This window comes from Pongo pygmaeus, chromosome 20 (genome assembly GCF_028885625.2).
Source record: "Pongo pygmaeus isolate AG05252 chromosome 20, NHGRI_mPonPyg2-v2.0_pri, whole genome shotgun sequence".
Taxonomy (NCBI): Eukaryota; Metazoa; Chordata; class Mammalia; order Primates; family Hominidae; genus Pongo; species Pongo pygmaeus.
This window is the reverse complement of record NC_072393.2, coordinates 46,033,330-46,055,400: the sequence shown is the minus strand read 5'-3', so window position 1 is coordinate 46,055,400 and position 22,071 is coordinate 46,033,330. Positions and strand designations below refer to the sequence as shown.

At 49.3% G+C, this 22,071-nt stretch overlaps 1 protein-coding gene across 8 annotated transcripts in view; it reads left to right on the top strand.

Moving 5' to 3' along the window:
- C20H19orf47 (chromosome 20 C19orf47 homolog) overlaps positions 1-22,071 on the top strand; it is a 55,404-nt gene that overhangs the window by 21,687 nt on the left and 11,646 nt on the right. For 3 of the 8 annotated variants that reach the window (XM_054462784.2, XM_054462786.2, XM_054462785.2), the window contains 3 exons: positions 525-677; positions 2,950-3,020; positions 4,648-5,961. In XM_054462784.2, the coding sequence (XP_054318759.2) occupies positions 525-677; positions 2,950-3,020; positions 4,648-5,142 (719 nt within the window). In that variant the 3' untranslated portion in view covers positions 5,143-5,961. Of the gene's footprint in view, positions 1-524; positions 678-2,949; positions 3,021-4,647; positions 5,962-22,071 lie in introns of those variants that run through there. The other 5 variants (XM_054462783.2, XM_054462790.2, XM_063657736.1 and 2 more) reach the window with 4 other exon arrangements.

The following is a 22,071-nucleotide window of genomic DNA, read 5'->3' as shown; positions in this document are numbered from 1 at the left end:
AAAAAGTTAAAATCAGTGTAACAAAGTATTGCGAAGATGGTGAGCTTGGGAGCAACTGGCTCTTTTAACCCTTAACACGTTTGAGGGGATTCATTTTTTAATTTGAGGTGGAACTTATTCACAATCCACCACTCGTAAGTGTACACAGCTCAAGTGCTTGTTGACAAGTGAGTGCAGCCATAAAGCACTGCCTGCTTGGAGCTCTAGAACCTTTCCACCACCCAGCAGGTTCCCCATCTGAGGGGATGTGGGCTGGGCTGGGCCAGAAGCCTGCTTGGAATAGGGACAGAGCCACAGAAAGCCTGGGAGTCCTGCCATGGCCTGGAGATTCTGAGCACCTTCTGTGACCTCGTGTTACAGAGACCTGAGTCTCTGTGGTTCGGTCAGTGGTGATGTGGGTGGTTGGGAAGGTAAGGGATTCCAGTCGTGAATGTGTGGAGATAAAGGACACCTAGTGTCCAGCTTCCATCCTGGGAGAACGTTCTGTCTCAGAGAGTGCTGATACCCCTGCTTTCTTCCCCCAGCAGCCCTGGCCCGCCGGGAGGAGGAGAGCCTGGCTGTTCCTGCCAAGCGGCGCCGGGTCACTGCTGAGATGGAGGGGAAGTACGTCATCAACATGCCCAAAGGCACCACACCCCGCACCCGCAAGATCCTGGAGCAGCAGCAGGCTGCAAAAGGTACTGGCCCATCAGGGGCATGCTTCCCCGCAGGGTCCGTGTCCCTCTCTCTGCATCACGCAGGGCCCGTCATATCCTACAGATGGTGGCTGAGAAGCAGGCCCTAACGGGGGTGCAGGAGCCATAGGCCAAGGCGACAGTGATGGTGGCCGCAGAGGAGGGAAACACATCACCTCTGCCCTCTGATCCTGCAGTTAGTGTAGCTGGGCTCCTTGGCACCTCTTCCCTAGGGGCCAGGAGCAAGGATAGAGCGATGGCCTGCTATAAAATGAGTGGCTGTGCTTGGCCAAGGGCAAATACCCCAAAGTGGCACCATTAATATGAACCAGAGGAGACGAGTGGAGGTATAGTCCAAAGCTAGGCCTTGTGACTTGGAGTACAGAGATGATCTCTTGGTCGGGCGTGGTGACGCACACCTGTCATTCCAGCACTTTGGGAGGGTGAGGTGGGAAGATTGAGCCTAGGAGTTCAAGCGTGCAACATAGTGAGCCCCTGTCTCTATTAAAAAGGCTGGGCACGGTGGCACATGCCTGTAACTCCAGCACTTTCAGATGATACAGAAACATATTCAGTAAAAACAAACTCTCTTCCCTCACTCCCATATCCCTGTCTCTTGTTAACCTTTCCAGACCAGCATCTATGTACGTACATAACACATATATAGGCAGTTTTTTGTTTTTTAGTTTAAATTTTTATTTTTTTGAGACAGGGTCTCACTTCATCACCCAGGCTGGGCTGCAGTGGCACCTTGTCAACTCACTGCAGTCTCCTCGACCTCCCAGGTTCAAGCAGTCCTGCCTCAGCCTCCCGAGTAGCTGGGACTGCAGGCTCATGCCACCATGCACACCTAATTTTTGTGTTTTTTGTAGAGACGGGGTTTTGCCATGTTGCCCAGGCTGGTCTCAAACTCCTGAGCTCAAGTGATCTGCCTGCTTCACCTTTCCAAATTGCTAGGATTACAGGTGTGAGCCACCGCACTCAGCCTAGTTTTTCTTTTTTAAACACAAATAGTATTTGTGTTTAAAATGTAAGTATTGTTCTATAACTTTTTTTTTTTTTTTTTTTTTTTTGAGATGGAGTCTTGCTCTGTTACCCAGGCTGGAGTGTGCAGTGGCACAATCTTGGCTCACTGCAACTTCTGCTTCCTGGGTTCAAGCGATTCTCCTGCCTCAGTCTCCCAAGCATCTGGGATTACAGGTGCACACCACCACGCCCGGCTAATTTTTATGTTTTTAGTAGAGACGGGGTTTCATCATGTTGGCCAGGCTGGTCTCAAACTCCTGACCTTGGGTGATCCACCTGCCTCGGCCTCCCAAAGTGCTGGGATTACAGGCGTGAGCCACCGTGCCTGGACCTAACTTTTCTTTTCTTTCTTTTTTTTTTTTTTTTGAGACAGAGTCTTGCTCTGTTGGCTGGGCTGGAGTGCTGTGGTACGAACACGGCTCACTGCAGCCTCGACCTCCTGGGTTCCTACCTTACCTCCCCAGTAGCAGGGACTATAGATGTGGGCCACCATGCCCAGCTAATTTTTAAATTCTGGTTTCTAACTCTTAGGCTCATGTGATCTGCCCACCACCGCCTTCCACCATGTTGGGATTACAGACATGAGCCACCACTCTTGGCATGTTCTATAACTTTTTTGTTCATATATATATATTTAGAGATGGGGTCTCACTATATTACCCAGGTTGTTCCCAAACTCCTGGGCTCAGGTGATCCACCTGCCTCAGCCTCCCAAAGGGATTACAGGTACACCCTGCCACGCCTGGCCCATGTTCTATAACTTTTTTGTTGAGATCTTCTCATATTAATGCAGGTAGATCTTCTTCATTCTTTTTTTAATGGTCGTTTATTATTTCAAGAGTATTTATATACCATAATTTAGTAACCATTCTATTGACGGCTATTAGGTTATAATTTAGGGGAGGATGCACTACCACTCATCAGATTCTCTCAGAGGTCCCTGACCGCAAGAAGTGAAAGGAACATGCAGGGACTAAGAACTCTTCCCATGCACACAGTTCATGAGCTAGTGCTGAGGTGTAGGGAATCTGCCAGTTGTAGCTGGTCTTTCCCACATTTGGCTCTTGCCAGATAGGGGTGGGTTAGGGTCAGTGTGAGCCAACAGTGTAGACGTAACACCCAACTCAGCACAGTCTGGCCCTGCCTGTCCCAGAGCTACTGGTGTCTGGGCTGCCTTGGTATCTGTACAGAGCTCAGCCTAGGCCTGGCCCACTGGGGCCTCTCCCTGATGGCTTCACTTCCCTCCCAGGTCTCCACAGGACGTCTGTGTTTGACCGCCTCGGCGCTGAGACCAAGGCAGACACCACGACAGGGAGTAAAGTGAGTGGGGATGGGGGAGCGATCCTGGGCGTGCGAGCTGTTGTCCTCCCTGAGCAGTGCTCCTGACTCTTAACACATCTCAGCCTCACTCGGCCCAGGGCCGTCTAACCCGCCTTTCCAGCCTCAGTTCCTGGCTTTGCACTGGAGGCTTTCCCATCTGTCTTCTGCCCTGGCTTCTCTCCCAGTTTCCAGCCCTGGGGGTCCAGTACTCCTGGATGCCTCCCACCCACCATGTCCCCAACTGGTCTTAGTGTCTTTCCCCAAGTCAGCCCTCTCCTGGGCCCCCATCTGAGGGCTGCCTGCCCTCCCCATTGCAGTCTGTCAGTGGGTCTGATGACTCTACTGTCTCTCTCTCCTCTGCCACCTCTCCCTGTCAGGATAGGACGACAGCCTCCTGAATGGTCTCGCACAGCTACCATGGACCCCAGCCCCTATCCCCACAGCAGCAGTGTGTGCGGCCCACAGGACAGGGCCTGTCCCCTCACTGGAAGCCCTGCAGAGGCTCTTCACTGTGCCCATGATGCAGCCTGCACTTCCTGCCACAGCCCGCAGTCCCCCAGGCCCCAGGCCTGGTGTGTAGTTCAGGGTACACCCTGAAGCCCACAGGGGCCTGACTGCATGGCTTTGGCCATGTCACTTAAGTCCTTTGTACTTCAGCCTCCTCATCTGTATAGACCCACCTCCAAGGATGGCTGTAGGGTTAAGATCATCCCCGCATGGTGCTGGGTGTGCGGCGCCTGTTGGTGAACTATTGCAGAGCTCCCCAGCTGCGTTTCCTGCCTGCCAGTGTCCTGCTCTGCTGGGTGCAGCAACTTGGGCTTGCTCACTTCCAAGAATCTTGCCATGAGGAGGATGGGAACACTGGGGATCATGTGGTTGGAAGTTCCAGCCCTATGAAGAGCTGGACACATAGTGAGTGCTCAATACATAGGACTATGCTTCCTGCCTTCAGGGCGTAGCACATGTTCTTTTCTTTGCTAATTCATCCTGGAGGGCCTGGCTTCAAAGTTGGTGCCTCAGGGAAAGTTCCTCTGGACTGATGAGGAGCCACCCCTGCCTTCTGCCCTCCAGCTGTCCTTCTCCGTCTAGAATGCATTACTGTCATTCTTGCAGAATTATTTGTGTCATTTCTGATGCCAAACCTGTCTTCCCCACTGGACTGTGAGCCCCATGAGGGCAGAGCTGAGGCTGTCTTGGTCATTACTGTGTCCCTAGCACTGCCGGCCTAGGACCAGGTACAATATAGAGTTGGGACTCAAAATATTCGTGGAGTGAATGACCAGATTAATCTCTCCACTCCACTCATGCCCACCTATTGACCTTGCAAATGACATTCCCTTTGTGCGGCACTCCCGTCCTCTTCCCTCTTTATTAGACCTACTTCCAGCTCAGATGTCCTCTCTCTCAGGGAGCCCTTCCTGAACTTCTAGGAAGGTCAGGTACTTCCTCTGGGCTCCTCCAGTCCCCTGGACTCCCCCATCATGGCTCTCGCCACTATCTGGGGTGTCAGTGATGGGTGTTTCTCCCAACTGTGAGTCCCAGGAGGCCAGGCACAGAGGAAGCAGCTCTCCATGAATGTGTGTTGAGTGACTCAGTGACTCATTCATCCTGTCTCTGACCTCCACAGCCCACAGGAGTCTTCAGCCGCCTGGGGGCCACCCCAGAAACGGACGAGGATCTGGCTTGGGACAGCGACAATGACAGCAGCAGCTCTGTCTTGCAATATGCCGGGGTCCTGAAGAAGCTAGGACGGGGCCCAGCCAAGGCCAGTCCCCAGCCAGCACTGACTGTCAAAGCCAAGGCCACAAGCTCAGCGACAACGGCCGCTGCCCCGACACTGCGGCGCCTGGCGCTTTCCTCACGGTCTGGGCTTGAGAGGAAGCCGGAGTCCTTGTCTAAAGTCAGCATCATCAAGAGACTGGGCGCAGCTGCCCTTGTGCCCGAGGCCCAGGACAGCCAGGTCACCAGCACCAAGAGTAAGTCCTCAGCCGAGGTCAAGGTCACCATTAAGAGGACTCTGGTGGGGCCCCGGGGGAGCAGCTCCAGCGAGGGCCTTGGTGCCCAGATGGACCACGCAGGCACTGTGAGCGTGTTCAAAAGACTGGGCCGCAGGACCTTCTAGCCCACCTGTGGGCGGGGTGCAGGCAGCAGAGCCCGCGGGCATCTGCCCTGGCCGCCCCAGGCTCCTGGCTTCATCACGCCTCCCACCAGCTCCTGGATGACACAGCTTGTCTCCCTCGGGCTCTAGAGCTAGGCCCGAGCATTTGGGGGATCACCCCATTTCTCCTAGCCTGGGATGGTCGTCGCAGCTGGCCTGGCCCGCTCCAGGACTCCCCTTCTCATGTCCTCTGTGCTTTCTTCTCTGGCTGTGGCCTTGGCAGAACCCACTTTTCTACCTCTCCCAAGTGCCAGGGGGCCTCTTCCTCTCCTACGTTCCCCTTCTTCCCCTGAGCAGGGTCTGCTGCCTCAGACCCCAGCTCATCAGCCTCCCTGTCCCCCTCAACTGAGTGGGTGTCACCTGGTGGGCCTCCCTTCCCCTACTCGCCACTGACTTCCCTCACTCCTCTGCACCTCCCCCCACTTCTGTGACTTCTGTCTCTCCCTGTCTTCACTTTGTTCATTTCTCTTCTGTTTTCTGTCCCCGTGGCAAGGCCCGACTGTCCGCTGCGTCCTGCCCGACCCTCCTGTACCTCCGGCCTCCCAGCGGCCCCCTCGTCGGCGGTGGCGTCGAGCCTGTTGAGACTGTTAGCCGCCCTCCACTCCCAGGCTGGAGGGACCTCTCCAGACCCTGGGCTGCGGCCGAGGCGCATCCGTTTTCCTGCCCTGGGCGTCTTTGTCTCTGAAAGTCTATGGCGGGTGGTGGGCAAGGGGCACTGGGAAGGGAGGCCAGTGCCTAGAGTGAAGACAGCTGCTGTTTTAATATATTTTTGTGACTTTCAAATCTTTTCCCCCCCTCCTTCAGGGTGAGTTGCAGGACTGTTTCACACTATGCGCAGTGCAGGCTGGGGATGGTGGCAAAGGACTGGGCTGTGTCTCTGAAGGTCAGGCTTCCTGCACACGCATGGTCCATGTCCCTGCTGCAAGCCCTGAGTCAAGGGGAGTAATGGCTATAGTCACCATTCAGTTAGGCCGCCCCTGCCCCCAATAAGCCATAGTGGTTTTGTCACTCTATCCCCTCCCCACATGGATTTCACCTGCCTGTTGGCGCCTTTCCAAATGATGGGCTCCGTTTGTGAGACCATGAGTTTCCACTGGTTTGGTCGCTCACCTCTCCCTGTTGCACAGCGTCCCTGAGCCAGGCCTGTCCTAGGAGCTGGTAGCAGGCAGTGAGCAGGGCCTCTCCAGGGATGGGGTGTAGGTAAAGCGGTGGTGCTGGCCAAGGAATCCGAGGAGTGGGAGAAAGTGGCCAGGGCCGCTTCAGGGGTTGCAGATAGGAAGGCCTTTCAGAAGGGGTGACACGGAGGCCAAGCTGGGAATGTGGCTTCTTGAAGATCAGGAGGAGAGCTTTCAGGCAGAGGGACAGCCAGGGGCAGAGGTGCTGAGGTGAGACAAGGAACAGGAAGAAGGCTGGTGGCTGTGAGTGAGGGCGGGCCCTGCGTCCAGCATGAGGCAGAGGTGGGTGGGCAGGGGCTAGGTGGCCGGGGGTGTTGTGATCACGGAGGAAGAATGTGCACAGTGACCCGGGAGTGCTGGATCGGGAGGATTTGGAGCTGGGATATGCTGAGCTGAGTTTCATTTAGGATCATCGCTCTGGCTTCTGTGAGGAGAAGGAATGGCTGGGAGGGCTGGGGTGGATGCCACTGCAGCAGTCCAGGCAGGAAGCCAGGGTGGCTGCAAGGGCATGGCAGTGGGGAGCAGGGAAGAGGGCCGCTTGGGCTGCTTAGTGTGTGCTTTGGAGGAAGAGCTGTGGGATGTGCTGATGGGTTGGAAGTTGGGGCCAGAGCAGATGAGAATCATAGGGCCCGCCTAGATGTTAGACCTGAGCATCTGGGGGAACGGCTGTTAACAGAGAAGGGGAGACGGGAGGAAGGAGCAGGTCAAGGACGAGGGAGCTGTGTTCTGACTGCATTGTGCCTGTTAGGGTCCCCGCTGGGGCTCAGGGGGACACCTGGGCTGGGGGTTCATGGCGGCTGACAATGCGCAGGGTACAGCTGGAATCAAAGCCAAGGGCCTTGGCTGGGCGTGGTGGCTTACGCTTGTAATCCCAGCACTTTGGGAGGCCAAGGCAGGTGGATCACAAGGTCAGGAGTTCGAGACCAGCCTGGCCAAGATGGTGAAACCCCGTCTCTACTAAAAATACAAAAATTAGCCGGGTGTGGTGACAGTTGCCTGTAATCCCAGCTACTTAGGAGGCTGAGGCAGGAGAATCGCTTGAACCCAGGAGGTGGAGGTTGCAGTGAGCTGAGATCATGCCATTGCACTCCAGCCTAGGCAACAAGAGTGAGACTCCATCTCAAAAAAAGAAAAAAAAAAAAAAAAAGCCAAGGGCCTGGTAATACCAGCTGGAAAAGGAGCATAGAGATTGGAGGGGACCCAGGAGGGAATCTGGGGCCCTTTCCTTGTTTAGAGAACAGGAACTGACAAAAAGAGACAGCCTAGGAGAGGTCAGGGGGTTGGAGGAGAATTAATGAGAGAGCAGGTAAAGATGAGACTAGATCTCATCCGTTTATTTATTTTCATTGTGGAAAAATATACATCATGTGAAATTTACCATTTTAACCATTTTATTTTATTTTTATTGTTTATTTTTTTTTGAGATAGAGTTTTGCTCTTGTTGCCCAGGCTGGAGGACAATGTCGTGATCTTGGCTCACTGAAACCTCCGCCTCCTGGTTTCAAGCTATTCTCCTGCCCAGCCTCCCCGGTAGCTGGGATTACAGGCGCCTGCCACCACTCCCAGCTAATTTTCATATTTTTAGTAGATGGGGTTTCACCACGTTGGCCAGGCTGGTCTCGAACTCCTGACCTTAGGTGATCCGCCCACCTCAGCCTCCCAAAGTGCTGGGATTACAGGTGTGAGCCACCGCGCCTGGCCCATTTTAACTATTTTAAACTGTACCATTCAGTGGCATTAAGTACTTTCACACTGTTGTGTACCCTTCGCCACCATCCATCTCCAGAACTTCTTTCATCTTCCCTAAATCCATTATTTTCAGTTTTTCAGTTATGTCATATTGGGGGCTGACTGTGTGTCACGCAGTGTCCCAGGCACTGGGGATGGGGTGTGAAGGGCCGGACTTCAGGATGAGGGACAGCTGTAGAGAGCAGTAATAGATGCCTTTCCCTGTGGGGGCCCAGGCTAGACCCTCCTGAGACTGGCTGAGGCCTGACCTCAAAGGACGGCAAATGCTGGCCCTCAGATTCCAGGGGCCGCCCCTTCAGGTCATTGCCACCAGGAGGAGCTCACACATGCGCACTTTCCCTGCTGAGCTTCAGCCTTCTTTGTTTCCTAATAATTTCCTCTGATTCCACTTCATGGGTAATTTTAACAACTGCTGGGGTGAACTGGAAGAGTTCCAGTTGCTAAATTTAAGAGCCATGGTAATTTCTCAATGTGTAATAGGAACTGCAATGATATAAAAACATATGTAGGTAATTTACCACACAGGGCTTAGCTGTGCCAGGGAGATTCTCTTATTGTTGCGCTTTACAGAGGCACAGAGAGGGGAGTTAACTGCTGAAGGCCTCACCCAGCCGGCGGGTGGCAGAACTGAGTTTGACCCCAGGGAACAGACTTCAGGATCCTTGCCCCTTAATCCCTACCCTGTGCTGCCTTTAAAAAATTTTTATTTTATTTTATATTTTATAGAGACGAGGTCTCGCTATGTACCCCATGCTGGGCTCGAACTCTTGTGCTCAAGTGGTCCTCTCTCACCGGCCTCCCAAAGTGCTGGGATTACAGACATGAGCCACTGCACCCAGCCACCTGTGCTGCCTTGATTGCAGATTTGAAACATAGCCCTTTTAGAGAAGGGTCAAGGAGGTCTTAAGACAGTGATTTTGGACCTGGCATGGTGGCTCACGCCTGTAATCCCAGCACTTTGGGAGGCTGAGGCAGGGGGATCACTTGGAAGTCAGGAGTTTGGGACCAGCCTGGCCAACATGGCAAAACCCCATCTCTACTAAAAATACAAAAATTAGCTGGTGTGTTGGTATACGCCTGTAATCACAGCTACTTGGGAGGCTGAGACATGAGAATCACTTGAACCCAGGAGGCGGAGGTTGCAGTGAGCAGAGATCACACCACTACACTCCAGCCTGGGCGACAGAGTGAGACTGTCTCAAAAAAAAAAAGAAAAAAAAAGACAGTGGATTTGGACTCTCTAGAGTTGTCCATGTGTAGATGTCTGCACCAACCTTATTGGCTTGTCCTAGGAAGCATTAGCAGCTAGGATGCTGCTCGCCTTGAGAGCCACATCCTTGTGACCTGAGCCGATGCCGCCTCCACCTCCCGGCTGTTCCGGAGTCACAGTGGCCCACCCGTTATACATTTGACGTGGCAGTTCTCCCAAGCCCGCCCCAACAGCCATGACCCACAGGGGTAGATTATTTTTTTTCACTGATTCTATTAAGCACTTTTTACTTTTAGTTTTTTAGAGACAGGGTCTTTCTATGTTGCCCAGGCTGGTCTCAAACTCCTAGTCTCAAGCGGTCCTCCCATCTCAGCCTTCCAAAGTGTTGGGATTACAGGCATGAGCCACCATGCCCTGTCTGTTAGGCATTTTTGAGCATAAATAATACATTCACAGCCACGTTTGGTGGCTCATGCCTGTATTCCCAGCTACTTGTAAGGCCGAGGTGGGAGGATCCCTTGAGCCCAGGAGGTTGAGGCTGCAGTGAGCTGTGATCGCACCACTGCACTCCACCTGGGCAACAGAGCAAGACTCTGTCTCGAAAAAAAAAAAAAAATTAAGAATACATTCACATGGTTCAAAATGCAAAAGATACAAAAGTCTCTACAGTGAAAAGTATCTTCCCATGTCTTCTAGCCCCCTAGTCCCTTCCTCAGAGGCTACAAATGTTACCAATTTCTTGTGTAATCTTTCCAGTGAGGTGTACGCGCGTGCGTGCACACACACACACACACACACACACACAGCAGAGGAGCATATAGGATCCATGTACAAACATACACGTGTCTTAGTAGTCTAATTTATTTAACCAGTTACTTTTTGAAGGAAATTCAGATTGTTTCCTACCTCGTGCTATTACAAGTAGTCCTAGAATGAACAACTTTCCTTATACATGGGATCAATTCAGGGGTGACTTTGAAGAACACATTATTACATTACATTATTTAAGTGCAAATACTGGTAATGAATCTGTTGCAGATCCCAACTAGCCTCTCCTCCAAGATGATTGGCATCCTTCAGGTGATTTATTTACACAGTGACCACCCCATTTCATAAAGGAATGAAGAGCAGCTGGACTCTTCCAGTTGGAGACTGCTGGAGGAATTGGGTCAGGGGATGCTGAGAGCTAACGTTGACTACCACCTGTGTGCCAGGAAGTACTAAATCAACGCTTGGCTAGGTTGTTGGACTTGTCGAATCCTGAGGGCAACACCATAAAAGGCAGGGTCTTCCTATTCTCATCCCATAAACGGATGAGGAAATGGTGGTGCAGCGAGCCCAGGGCTCATGCTGAATTGCAGAACCAGACCTGCAGCAGCCCAGCAGAGTGATTCTGTGTGGATAGTCGCCCTGAGACAAGGCCACCTCTGGACACATCCCTTCCTCTGGTAGCCCACATCAGTGGATACTAAAGCCAGATGCAGACTAGCAGTATCTGTGGCAAGTGGCCAAGGCCTGGGCCAGCCTCAGCCCCCCTTTCTCCAGTGCCCAAGCCCCCTGCTGCTGAGATGAGCCAAGAGTTGAGCTGCAGCCACCTCCACCCCTCCTTTGGGCATCTGACCTGACTTAGTTTGGCAAGTGCTGCAACTATAGACCCAACTTTGAAGGCCTGTCGGGGTCCTGGAGCAGAGGAGACATTTCCCTTTGCAAAATCAGGGCTAAATCTCTCTCTCTCTCTGTTTTTTTTGTAATAGACTTTATTTTTAGGACAGCTTTATTTATTCATTTATAGATAGGGGCTTGCTCTGTCACCCAGACTGGAGTGCAGTGGTATGATCCCAGCTCACTGTAGCCTCCACCTACCAGGCTCAAGTGATCCTCTTGCCTTAGCCTCCTGAGTACCTGGGGCTACGGGCACATGCCACCATGCTCAGCTAATTTTTTAATTTAATTTTTTTTTTTTTTTTTTTTTTTTGAGATGGAGTGTCACTCTCTCGCCCAGGCTGGAGTGTAGTGGGGCGATCTCGGCTCACTGCAACCTCCGTCTGCCGGGTTCAAGCAATTCTCCTGCCTCAGCCTCCTGAGTAGCTGGGATTACAGGTGTGCGCCACCACGCCTGGCTAATTTTTTTATTTTTAGTAGATATGGGGTTTCACCGTGTTAACCAGGCTGGTCTCGAATTCCTGACCTCAGATGATTTGCTTACCTCGGCCTCCCAAAGTGCTGGGATTACAGGCGTGAGCCACCATGCCTGGCCAGTTGTTTTTTTTCTTGTAGAGATGAGGTCTCACTATATTGCCCTAGCTGGTCTCAAATTCCTGAGCTCAAGCGATGTACTCACATCAGCCTCCCAAAATGTTGGGATTACAGGCATGAGCCACCGCACCTGGCCTTAGAATAGTTTTAGAGTTGCAGAAAAAATTGAGAAGATAGTGCAGAGAGCTGCCGTATACCCCACGCTCAGTTGCTCCTAATATTAATGACATCTGACATTGGGGTGGTACGTTTGTCACAATTAATGAAATAATATCGATCCATTAATATTAACTAAAGTCTATAGTTTATTCAGATTGCCTTAGTTTTGCCTAATGTATTTTACTGTTCCAGGATCTCATATGACATTATGTTATCAAATTTGACAACATTCTGGCTCCAGACATTTATATCGACAAATAAGGAGTTGTCATGTCTCCTTAGGTTCCTCTTGGCTGGGGCAGTTGCTCAGACTTTCTTTGGTTTTGATGCCTACTTTGATAGTTTTGAAGAGTTCTGGTCAGACATATTATGGGATGCCCCTCAGCTGGGATTTGTCTGATATTTTTCTCATGATTACACTGGAGTTACGTGTTTTTTGGAGGAAGACCTCAGAGGGGAAGTGTCATTTCATCACATATCAAGGGTACACACTGACCACATGATTCACCACTGTTTTTGTTCATCTTGATCACCTGTTTGTCAAGTTTCTCCACTTTGTAAAGCTACTCTTCTTTCTCCCTTTATACCTTGTCCTCTTTGGAAGGAATTCACTGCACAGCCCGCATGTAAGGAGTTGGAGGGGTTTATTCTCCATCTCCTTGGGGGCAAGGGATTTACATAAATTATTTGGAATTCTTCTGCAAAGGAAATGTGTCTCTTCTCCTCATTTAGTAACTTAGTCATTTATGAGTTTGGACTCAGGGATATTTACTTTGTATTTGAGGTTATCATCCAACGTTACTGTCTTTATTTTGTCACTCACATTAGTCTGACTTTGGCCATGGGGGGCTCTTTCAGTTGGTTCCAGAGTCCCTTTGACTTGTTATACCCCCATTGTTTTTGTTTTTGAGATGGAGTTTCATTCTTGTTGCCCAGGCTGGAATGCAATGGTGCAATCTCAGCTCACCACAACCTCCACCTCCTGGGTTCAAGCGATTCTCCTGCCTTAGCCTCCTGAGTAGCTTGGATTACAGGCGCATGCAACAATGCCTGGCTAATTTTTGTATTTTTAATAGAGATGAGGTTTCATCATATTGTTCAGGGTGGTCTTGAACTCCTGACCTCAGTTGATCCGCCTGCCTCAGCCTCCCAAAGTGCTGGGATTATAGGCGTGAACCACCGCACCCAGCCTTGTTTTTGTTTTTACTGTGTCCTTACTTTCAGGCTCTAGAGATGCTGCAGGCTTATCTTGTATATTTCCTGCCCCAGTCCTGGAGCCAACCATTTTTCCAAGGAGCCTGGTCCTTTTAATTGCAGAACAGTGGTGGAAACCAAGATCTAGGCATGAGATGTGCTTGGCTGCTACTGCAGCCTCCCTTCTTTTTTTCTATACCTTTTTTTCTTTTTTGAGACGGAGTCTCCCTCTGTTGCCCAGGCCAGAGTGCAGTGGTGCAATCTCAGCTCACTGCAGTCTCTGCCTCCTGGGTTTAAGTCATTCTCATGCCTCAGCCTCCCGAGTAGCTGGGATTATGGAGACAGGGTCTTGCTCTGTCACCCAGGCCAGATTGCAGAGGCACACATCTTAGCTTACTGCAGCCTTGAACTCCTGGACTCATGATCCTCCTGCCTCTTGCCTGTAATTGTAGGAATTACAGGCATGAGCCATCATACCCAGTGACAACTCCATTTTAGAAAATGAAGCCTTAATATGGAACCCCAATGTGTAAATCATTCTTAAAAAGGAAAAGCGGGCTGGGCATGGTGGCTCATGCCTGTAATCCCAACACTTGCAGAGGCCAAGGCAGGCAGATCTCTTCAGCCCAGGAGTTCCAGACCAGACTGGGCAACATGGTGAAACTCCATCTCTACAAAAAATTTAAAAATTAGCTGGGCGTGGTGGCACACGGCTGTAGTCCCAGCTGCTTAGGTGGCTGAGGCGGGAGGATCACTTGAGCACAACAGGTAGAAGCTGCAGTGAGCTGTGATCATGACACTGCACTGTAGCCTGGGCAACAGAGTGAGCCCCTGTCTCGAAAAAATAAAAAATAAAAGCAACTTATTACTATAGATTTAAGCACTTATTTTGGATTAATTCATGCAAACAGTACAAAATTCCAGTCCTTAAAAGGATATGAAATAAGACCATTGTACACCCAGTAGACTGGCAAAAACCTTAAGTCTCAAGTGTTAGGGAAGATTTGGAGTAATGGGAGGATATACTTTGTTGATGGAATGTAAGCTGGTACCAACCATCTTGGAAAATAGTTTGGCAGGTTGTGGTAAAGTTGAAGGTGACACACTTTCCAACCCAGCAGTTACTCTCCTAGCAAATATATACCCTGGAGAAACTTCCACATACACGCAGAAGACGAATGTTCACAGAAGTGCTGTTTGTAATAGCATAAATGTGGAAACAAATATCCAGCAACTGGAGAATGGACAGATTGTGGCATAGTTGTTCCAGTTACCTAATGCATCACTAATCACCCCAAAACTTAGTGGCTTAAATTAACAATCATTTTATTATCTCTTATAGTCCCAGGGGTTGACTGGACTTAATTAGGCTGTTATCACTTGGGGGCGCTCATGTGATTTTAGTAAAGATGTTGGCTGAGGTTGGTGTCGTCTTAAAACTTGCTTAGATACCTGGTGGTTAACCAGTACTGGCACTTATCTGGGGCCCAGCTTGGGCTGCCAGCCAGAATGCCTACACATGACTTCTTCCTGTGGCCTGCGCTTCCTTACAGCATGGCAGCTGGGTTTCAAGAAGGAGCTTCTTGAGAGCCAGAGGAAACTGTATGGCCTTTTCTTTTTTTTTTTTTTGAGATGGAGTCTCACTCTGTCGGCCAGGCTGGAGTGCAGTGGCGCGATCTCGGCTCACTGCAAGCTCCGCCTCCCAGGTTCACGCCATTCTCCTGCCTCAGCCTCCCAAGTAGCTGGGACTACAGGCGCCCGCCACCATGCCCAGCTAATTTTTTGTATTTTTAGTAGAGACGGGGTTTCACCATATTGGCCAGGATAGTCTCGATCTCCTGACCTCGTGATCCACCCGCCTCAGCCTCCCAAAGTGCTGGGATTACAGGCATGAGCCACCACCCCCGGCCCTGTATGGCCTTTTCTAACCTAGCACTGGAAGCCACAGGGCTTCACTGCTGCCACAGTCACTGGCCCATCAGATTCAGGAGGAGGCATGATAGATCCCACTTCTCAGTAAGAGGAAGTCAACATCTCCTTGTAAGAAGAGCATGTGGGATGAGAACTCGCATTGTGGTCATGTTGGAAAATAAGACACCAATGTTGAATGCATTATGTTTTACATATTCAATGTGGGATAGTGTACATCAGTGAAAATGAACTAATGTTGCACATATCAATATGAATAAACTAAAACACTGAGTGAAAAAAGCAAATTGGGCCGGGCATGGTGGCTCACGCCTGTAATCCCTGCACTTTGGGAGGCCAAAGCGGGCGGATCACTTGAGGTCAGGAGTTCCAGACCAGCCTTGCCAACGTGGTGAAACCCTGTCTCTACTAAAAATACAAAAACTTAGCCAGGCGTGATGGTATAGGTCTGTAGTCCCAGCTGCTCAGGAGGCTGAGGCAGGAGAGTCGCTTGAACCCAGGAGGCGGACATTGCAGTGAGCCGAGATTGTGCCACTGCACTCCAGCCTGGGCGACCCAGCAAGACTCCACATCTCCCTTCATTGCATCATGTGAGGGACTCCGCCACCTGAAGGAAGTGTGAGCCTGTGAAAGAGCAAGGTGTGGGGTGAGACAGTGGGGCTTCTTGTGTTTATTTTTTATTTTTTTTTATTGTTATTATTTTTTGAGACAGGGTCTTGCTCTGTCGCCCAGGCTAGACTGCAGTAGTGCGATCTCGACTCACTACACTCTCTGCCTCTCGGGGTCAAGTGATCCTCCCACCTCAGCCTCTTGAGTGTCTGGGACTACAGGTGCATGCCACCATGCTTGGCTAATTTTTTTTTCTTTCTTGAGACCGAGTTTTGCTTTTGTTGCCCAGGCTGGAGTGCAATGGCGCAATTTTGGCTCACTGCAACCTCTGCCTCCCGGGTTCAAGCAATTCTCCTGCCTCAGCCTCCCGAGTAGCTGAGATTACAGGCATGCGCCACGATGTCCGGCTAATTTTTTTGTATTTTTAGTAGAGACGGGGTTTCTCCATGTTGGTCAGGCTGGTCTTGAACTCCTGACCTCAGGTGATCCGCCCGCCTCGGCTTCCCAAAGTGCTGGGATTACAGGCGTGAGCCACTGCGCCTGGCCCAATTTTTGCAGTTTTTTTGTAGAGAAGGGGGCTTGCTATGTTGCCCAGGCTGGTCTTGAAGTCCTGGACTCAAGCAATCCGCTCACCTCGGCCTTCCAAAGTGCTGGGATTATAGGTGTGAGCCACTGCGCCTGGCATAATGGTTTTTAAAGCTGGATGGTGGGCACATGGTGTTCATTGTGTTAATTTTTACGTATTTTTGGGCATCTCTCATTTTAAAAATAACAATTCTGCTTCTACTCTGGGTCCCTCAGTCATCCAGTTCCCCTCTCCAGAGGCAGTCAGTGTTACTGGAGTTTTATGAGTTCCCCCAGAAATATTTGTATATTTACAAACATAATTATATTTTCTTACTCAGATGGTTACATATCTAATAGTTTTACACTTTGCTTTTTTCACTTAATATACCTTGGAGATTGTTTTATATTAGTACATAAAGAGCTTTTAGAAAAACAGCTCTATTGAGATATAATTCATGTATCAGACAATTCACTCATTTAAAGTGAACAATTCGTCTGCACGCGGCGGCTCACATGTTTAATCCCAGCACTTTTGGAAGGCCGAGGTGGGTGGATCACCTCAGGTCAGGAGTTCAAGACCACCCTGGCCAACATGGTGAAACTCCATCTCTACTAAAAATACAAAAATTAGCGGGGTGTGGTGGCACATGCCTGTGATCCCAGGTACTTGGGAGGCTGAGGCACGAAAATCGCTTGAACCTGAGATCGTGCCACTGCACTCCAGCCCAGGCTGGTCTTGAACTCCTGTGCTCAAGTGATCCTCCTGCCTCAGCCTCCGAAAGTGCTGGGATTATACACGTGAGCCACCGTGCCTGGCCTGTATTCCTGTTTTTTCTTTTTTTTTTTTTTTGAGATGGAGTCTCACTCTGTCACCAGGCATGTATCAGAGTTTCATTCCTTTATCGGCTAAATAATATTCCATTGTATGGATGTATTACATTTGTTTATCCATGAGTTGATGGACATTTGGGTTGTTTATACTTTTGGGCTATTGTGAATAATGCTGCTGTCAGCATTCATGTACAAGTATTCTGTGTAGACATATGTTTTCAATTCTCTTGAATATATACCCCAGGAGTAGAATTGTTGGGTCATATAATTCTATTTTTAACCATTTGAAGAACTGCCAGACTGTTTCCCATCAGCTGTATCATCTTACATTTCCACCAGCAGTATATGAGGGTCCCATTTTCTCCACATCCTCACCAACACTTACTAGTATCTGACTTTTTGATTATAGTTGTCCTAGTGGGTGTTAAATGGCATCTTACTGTGGTGTTGATTTGCATTTCCTGATAGCTGGTGATGTTAAGCATATTTTATTGAGTGTCCTTATTGGAAAAATCTCCCTTTTAAAATAACTGCATATTTTGTTGCATATTCTTATTTATTTTTTATTTTTTGGAGATAAGGTCGCTCTGCCACCCAGGAGCAAGTACTCTGTAAAATGTTCACGGGGAGGAAAGGCAACTTCAAGGGGCAACTTTCCTATGATGAATTTAGGTTTAAGTGCTCTGAGCCCCTGCCTCAATTTAACACTCAAATGATGCAAAAATCAGTCCTGAATTATGCAAGGTTTAACCAAAATAAAAGAGAGAAATAGGCCAGGGTGGCTCACATCTGTAATCCCAGCACTTTGGGAGGCTGAGGCTGGCAGATCACCTGAGGTCAGAAGTTCGAAACCAGCCTGACCAACATGGAGAAACCCCATCTCTACTAAAAATACAAAAATTAGCCAGGTGTGGTGGCACGTGCCTGTAATCCCAGCTACTCAGGAGGCTGAGGCAGGAGAATCGCTTGAACCTTGGAGTTGGAGGTTGTAGAGAGCTGAGACCGAGCCACTGTACTCCAGCCTGGGCAACAGAGCGAGACTCTGTCTCAAAAAAAAAAAAAAAAAGAAATGAAGTGGCTGCTGATTATGTAGCTGAACCTACTAGCCATTATCACTGGAGGAGAAATCAGAATATTCTTCAAACAAACCTGATCATTTTCAATATCCACTTTTATTTATTTGTTTGTTTGAAACATGGTCTCACTTTGCTGCCTAGGCTGGAGTGCGGTGGCGTGATCACAGCTTACCGCAGCCTTGACCTCCTGGGCTCACACAATCCTCTTGCTTCAGCCTCCTAAGTAGCTGGGACTACAGGCACATGCCCAACTAATTTTTTAATTTTTTGTAGAGACAGGGTCTGGCCATGTTGCCCTGGCTAGTCTCAAACTCCTGGGCCCAAGCAATCTGCCTGCCTTGGCCTCCCAAAGTGCTGGGATTACAGGCATGAGCCACTGTGCTTTTGTTGTGTATTCTTATTAAAAAATGTTCTATTCTGGGCATGGGGGCTCACGCCTGTAATCCCAACACTTTGGGAGGCTGAGGTGGGCGGATCACTTGAGGTGAGGAGTTTGAGACCAGCCTGGCCAACAAGGCGAAAACTTGTCTGTACTAAAAACACAAAAATTTGCCAGGTGTAGTGCCATACGCCTGTAATCCCAGCTATTTGGGAGGCTGAGGCATGAGAATTGCTTGAACCTGGGAGGCGGAGGTTGCAGTGAGCCAAGGTCGTGCCACTGCACTCCAACCTGGGCGACAGAGTGAGATTCTGTCTCAAAAAAAAAAAAAAAATCTGTTCTATTCCTACGTGGCTATATCATGATGTATTTAACCAGTCTTATAATTATGGACACTTAGGTGTTTTCCAAGACCTTTTCTATCACAAATGGTCCCTCTTGTATATACCATATTTTGCTCATCTGTGAACGTATCCATAGGGTAAATACCTCGGAGTAAAATTGCAGGGTTACAGGGAATGTCTCTATGTTTTGTAAGTTTGAATTTATAACATTTGTGTATTTAAAAGTGGATATTGAGGCCAGCCACAGTGGCTCATGCCTGTAATCCCAGCCCTCTGGGAAGCTGAGGTGGGCGGATCCCTTGAGCCCAGGAGTTTGAAACCAGTCAGAGCAACATGGTGAAACCCTTCTCTACAAAAAATGCAAGAAATTAGCCAGGCATGGTAGTGCACACCTGTAGTCCCAGCTACTCGGGAAGCTGAGGTGGGAGGATTGACTGAGCCCAGGAGTTTGAGGCTGCAGTGAACCCTGATTGCGCTACTGAACTTCAGCCTGGGAGACAGAGTGAGACCCTGTTTTATTTATTTGCTTGTTTCAAACAAATAACAAATAAATAAAAGTGAGTATTGAGAATAATCAGGTTTGTTTAAAGAACATTCTGATTTCTCCTCCAGTGATAATGGCTGGTAGGTTCAGCCACATAATCAGCAGCCACTTTATGTCTCCCTTTTATTTTGGTTAAACTGCGTAATTCAGGACTGAGTTTTGCATCAATTTCAGTGTCAGGTTGAGGCAGGGGGCTCAGAGCACTTAAATTTGGCCAGGTGTGGTGGCTCATGCCTATAATCCTAGCACTTTGGGAGGCTATGGCAGGTGGATCACCTGAGGTCAGGAGTTCAAGACCAGCTGGCCAACATGGCGAAACCTCGTCTCTACTAAAAATACAAAAATTAGCCGGATGTGGTGGTGCATGCCTGTAATCCCAGCTATTAAGGAGGCTGAGGCAGGAGAATCACTTGAACCCGGGAGGCGGAGGTTGCAGTGAGCTGAGGTCGTGCCACTACACTCCAGCCTGGGTGACAGAGCAAGACTCCATCTCAAAACAAAAACACCTAAATTCATCATAGCAAAGTTGTCCTTTAATGTTGCGTTTCTGAGGCTGGGCGCCGTGGCTCACGCCTGTAATCCCAGCACTTTGGGAAGCCGAGGCGGGCGGATCACAAGGTCAGGAGTTCGAGACCAGCCTGGCCAATATGGCGAAACCCTGTCTCAAAAGAAATTAGCTGAGCGTGGTGGCAGGTGCCTGTAATCCCAGCTACTTGGGAGGCTGAGGCAGGAGAATCGCTTGAACCTGGGAGGTGGAGGTTGCAGTGAGCCAAGATTGCGCCACTGCACTCCAGCTTGGGTGACAGAGCAAGACTCTGTCTCAAAAAAAAAAAAAAAAGTTGACTTTATGGCTGGGTGCGGTGGCTCACACCTGTAATCCCAGCACTTTAGGAGGCTGAGGCGGGCAGATCACGAGGTCAGGAGAGCGAGACCATCCTGGCTAACATGGTGAAACCCCATCTCTACTAAAAATACAAAAAATTAAGCCGGACGTAGTGGCACGTGCCTGTAATCCCAGCTACTCTGGAGTCTGAGGCAGGACAATTGCTTGAACCTGGGAGGCAGAGGTTGCTGTGAGCCGAGGTTGCCCCATTGCACTCCAGCCTGGCGACAGAGTGAGACTCTGTCTCTAAATAAATAAATAAATAAATAAAGTTGCCTTTCCTCCCCCCGGACATTTTACAGAGTACTTGGTCCTAAATGATCAGTAGAGCATATCCTGGTGATCCTTAGACCTTCTTGATTGTGTGTTATTATGAAGAGCTTGATCCTACAGCTGTGTGATCCACAAGTTACTCAACCTCTCCAGTTTCCTCTTCACTAAGATGAGAGTAATAATCAGCCTGGCATGGTGGCTAGTGACTGTAATCCCAGCTACTTAGGAGGCTGAGGCAGGAGAATTGCTTGAATCCGGGAGGTGGAGGTTGCAGTGAGCTGAGATTGCGCCACTGCACTCCAGCCTGGGTGATAGAGCAAGACACTGTCTCAAAAAAAACAAAAACAAAAAAACCAAGATGAGAGTAATAATAGCACCTATCCTGTGGAATGGTTGTGGGGATTAAATGAGTCGATTAGTGTGAAAGGCTTAAAACGGTACCTGGCATACAGTGTTGATACCTAATTTTATCTCTGAAATTTTCTGTAATCCAGTACTTTGGGGGGCAGAGGCAGGTGGATTGCTTGAGCTCAGGAGTTCAATACCAGCCTGGGCAACATGGCAAAACCCTGTCTCTACAAAATACAAAAATTAGCCAGGTATGGCGGCTACTAGGGAGGCTAAGGCAAGAGGATCCCTTGAGCCCAGGAGGCAGAGGTTGCAGTGAGCCAAGATCGTGCCACTGCACTCCAGTCTGGGTGAAAGAACGAGACCCTGTCTCAAACAAACAAACAAACAAACACACCTGCTCGGGTATGGTGGCTTATGCCTGTAATCCCAGCATTTTCAGAGGCAGAGGTGGGTGGATCACTTGAAAACAAGAGTTCGAGACCAGTCTGGCCAACATGGCAAAACACGGAGTCTACTTAAATACAAAAGTTAGCTGGGCATGGTGGCATGCGCCTGTAATCCTAGCTACTCAGGAGGCTGAGACACAAGAATCGCTTGAACCAGGGAGGCAGAGGTTGCAGTGAGCCAGGATTGCACCGCTGCGCTCTAGCCTGTGACAGAGCAGGACTTCGTCTCAAAAAAAAAAAAAAAACTTAAATGACATTGTTACAGGCTATAAAATAACTTTTTTGGTAATGCTTTATTTTAGTATAATTGTAAACTTTTAGAAAAGTAACAAGAAGCCTGGTGCACTGGCTCACACCTGTAATCCCAGCACTTGGGGAGGCCGAGGTGGGTGGATCACCTGAGGTCAGGAGTTCAAGACCAGCCTGACCAACATGGTGAAATCCCGTCTCTATTAAAAATACAAAAATCAGCTGGTCATGATGGTGGATGCCTGTAGTCCCAGCTACTCAGGAGGCTGAGGCAGGAGAATCACTTGAACCCGGGAGGCAGAGGTTGCAGTGAGCTGAGATCTCGCCACTGTTCTCCAGCCTGGGCAGCAGAGTGAGACTTGGTCTCAGAAGAAAAAAAAGTAACAAGAAGAGTACAAAGGATTTCTGTATACTCTTTACTCAGATTTGCCAATTGTTTATTTACAATTTGTCCCATTTGTCTTACTGTTCCCTCTTCTCCCCTCCATAAGGATACATGAATCATCTATATCTATTGTGTTATGAACCATTTGAGAATTAGGTTGGAGAACATCATGCGTCTTTCTTTACCTCAGGACACTTGTGTGTAGTTCCTAAGATCAAGAACATTCTCTTTCCTTTTTTTTTTTTTTTTTTTTTTTTTTGAGACAGAATTTTGCTCTTGTCACC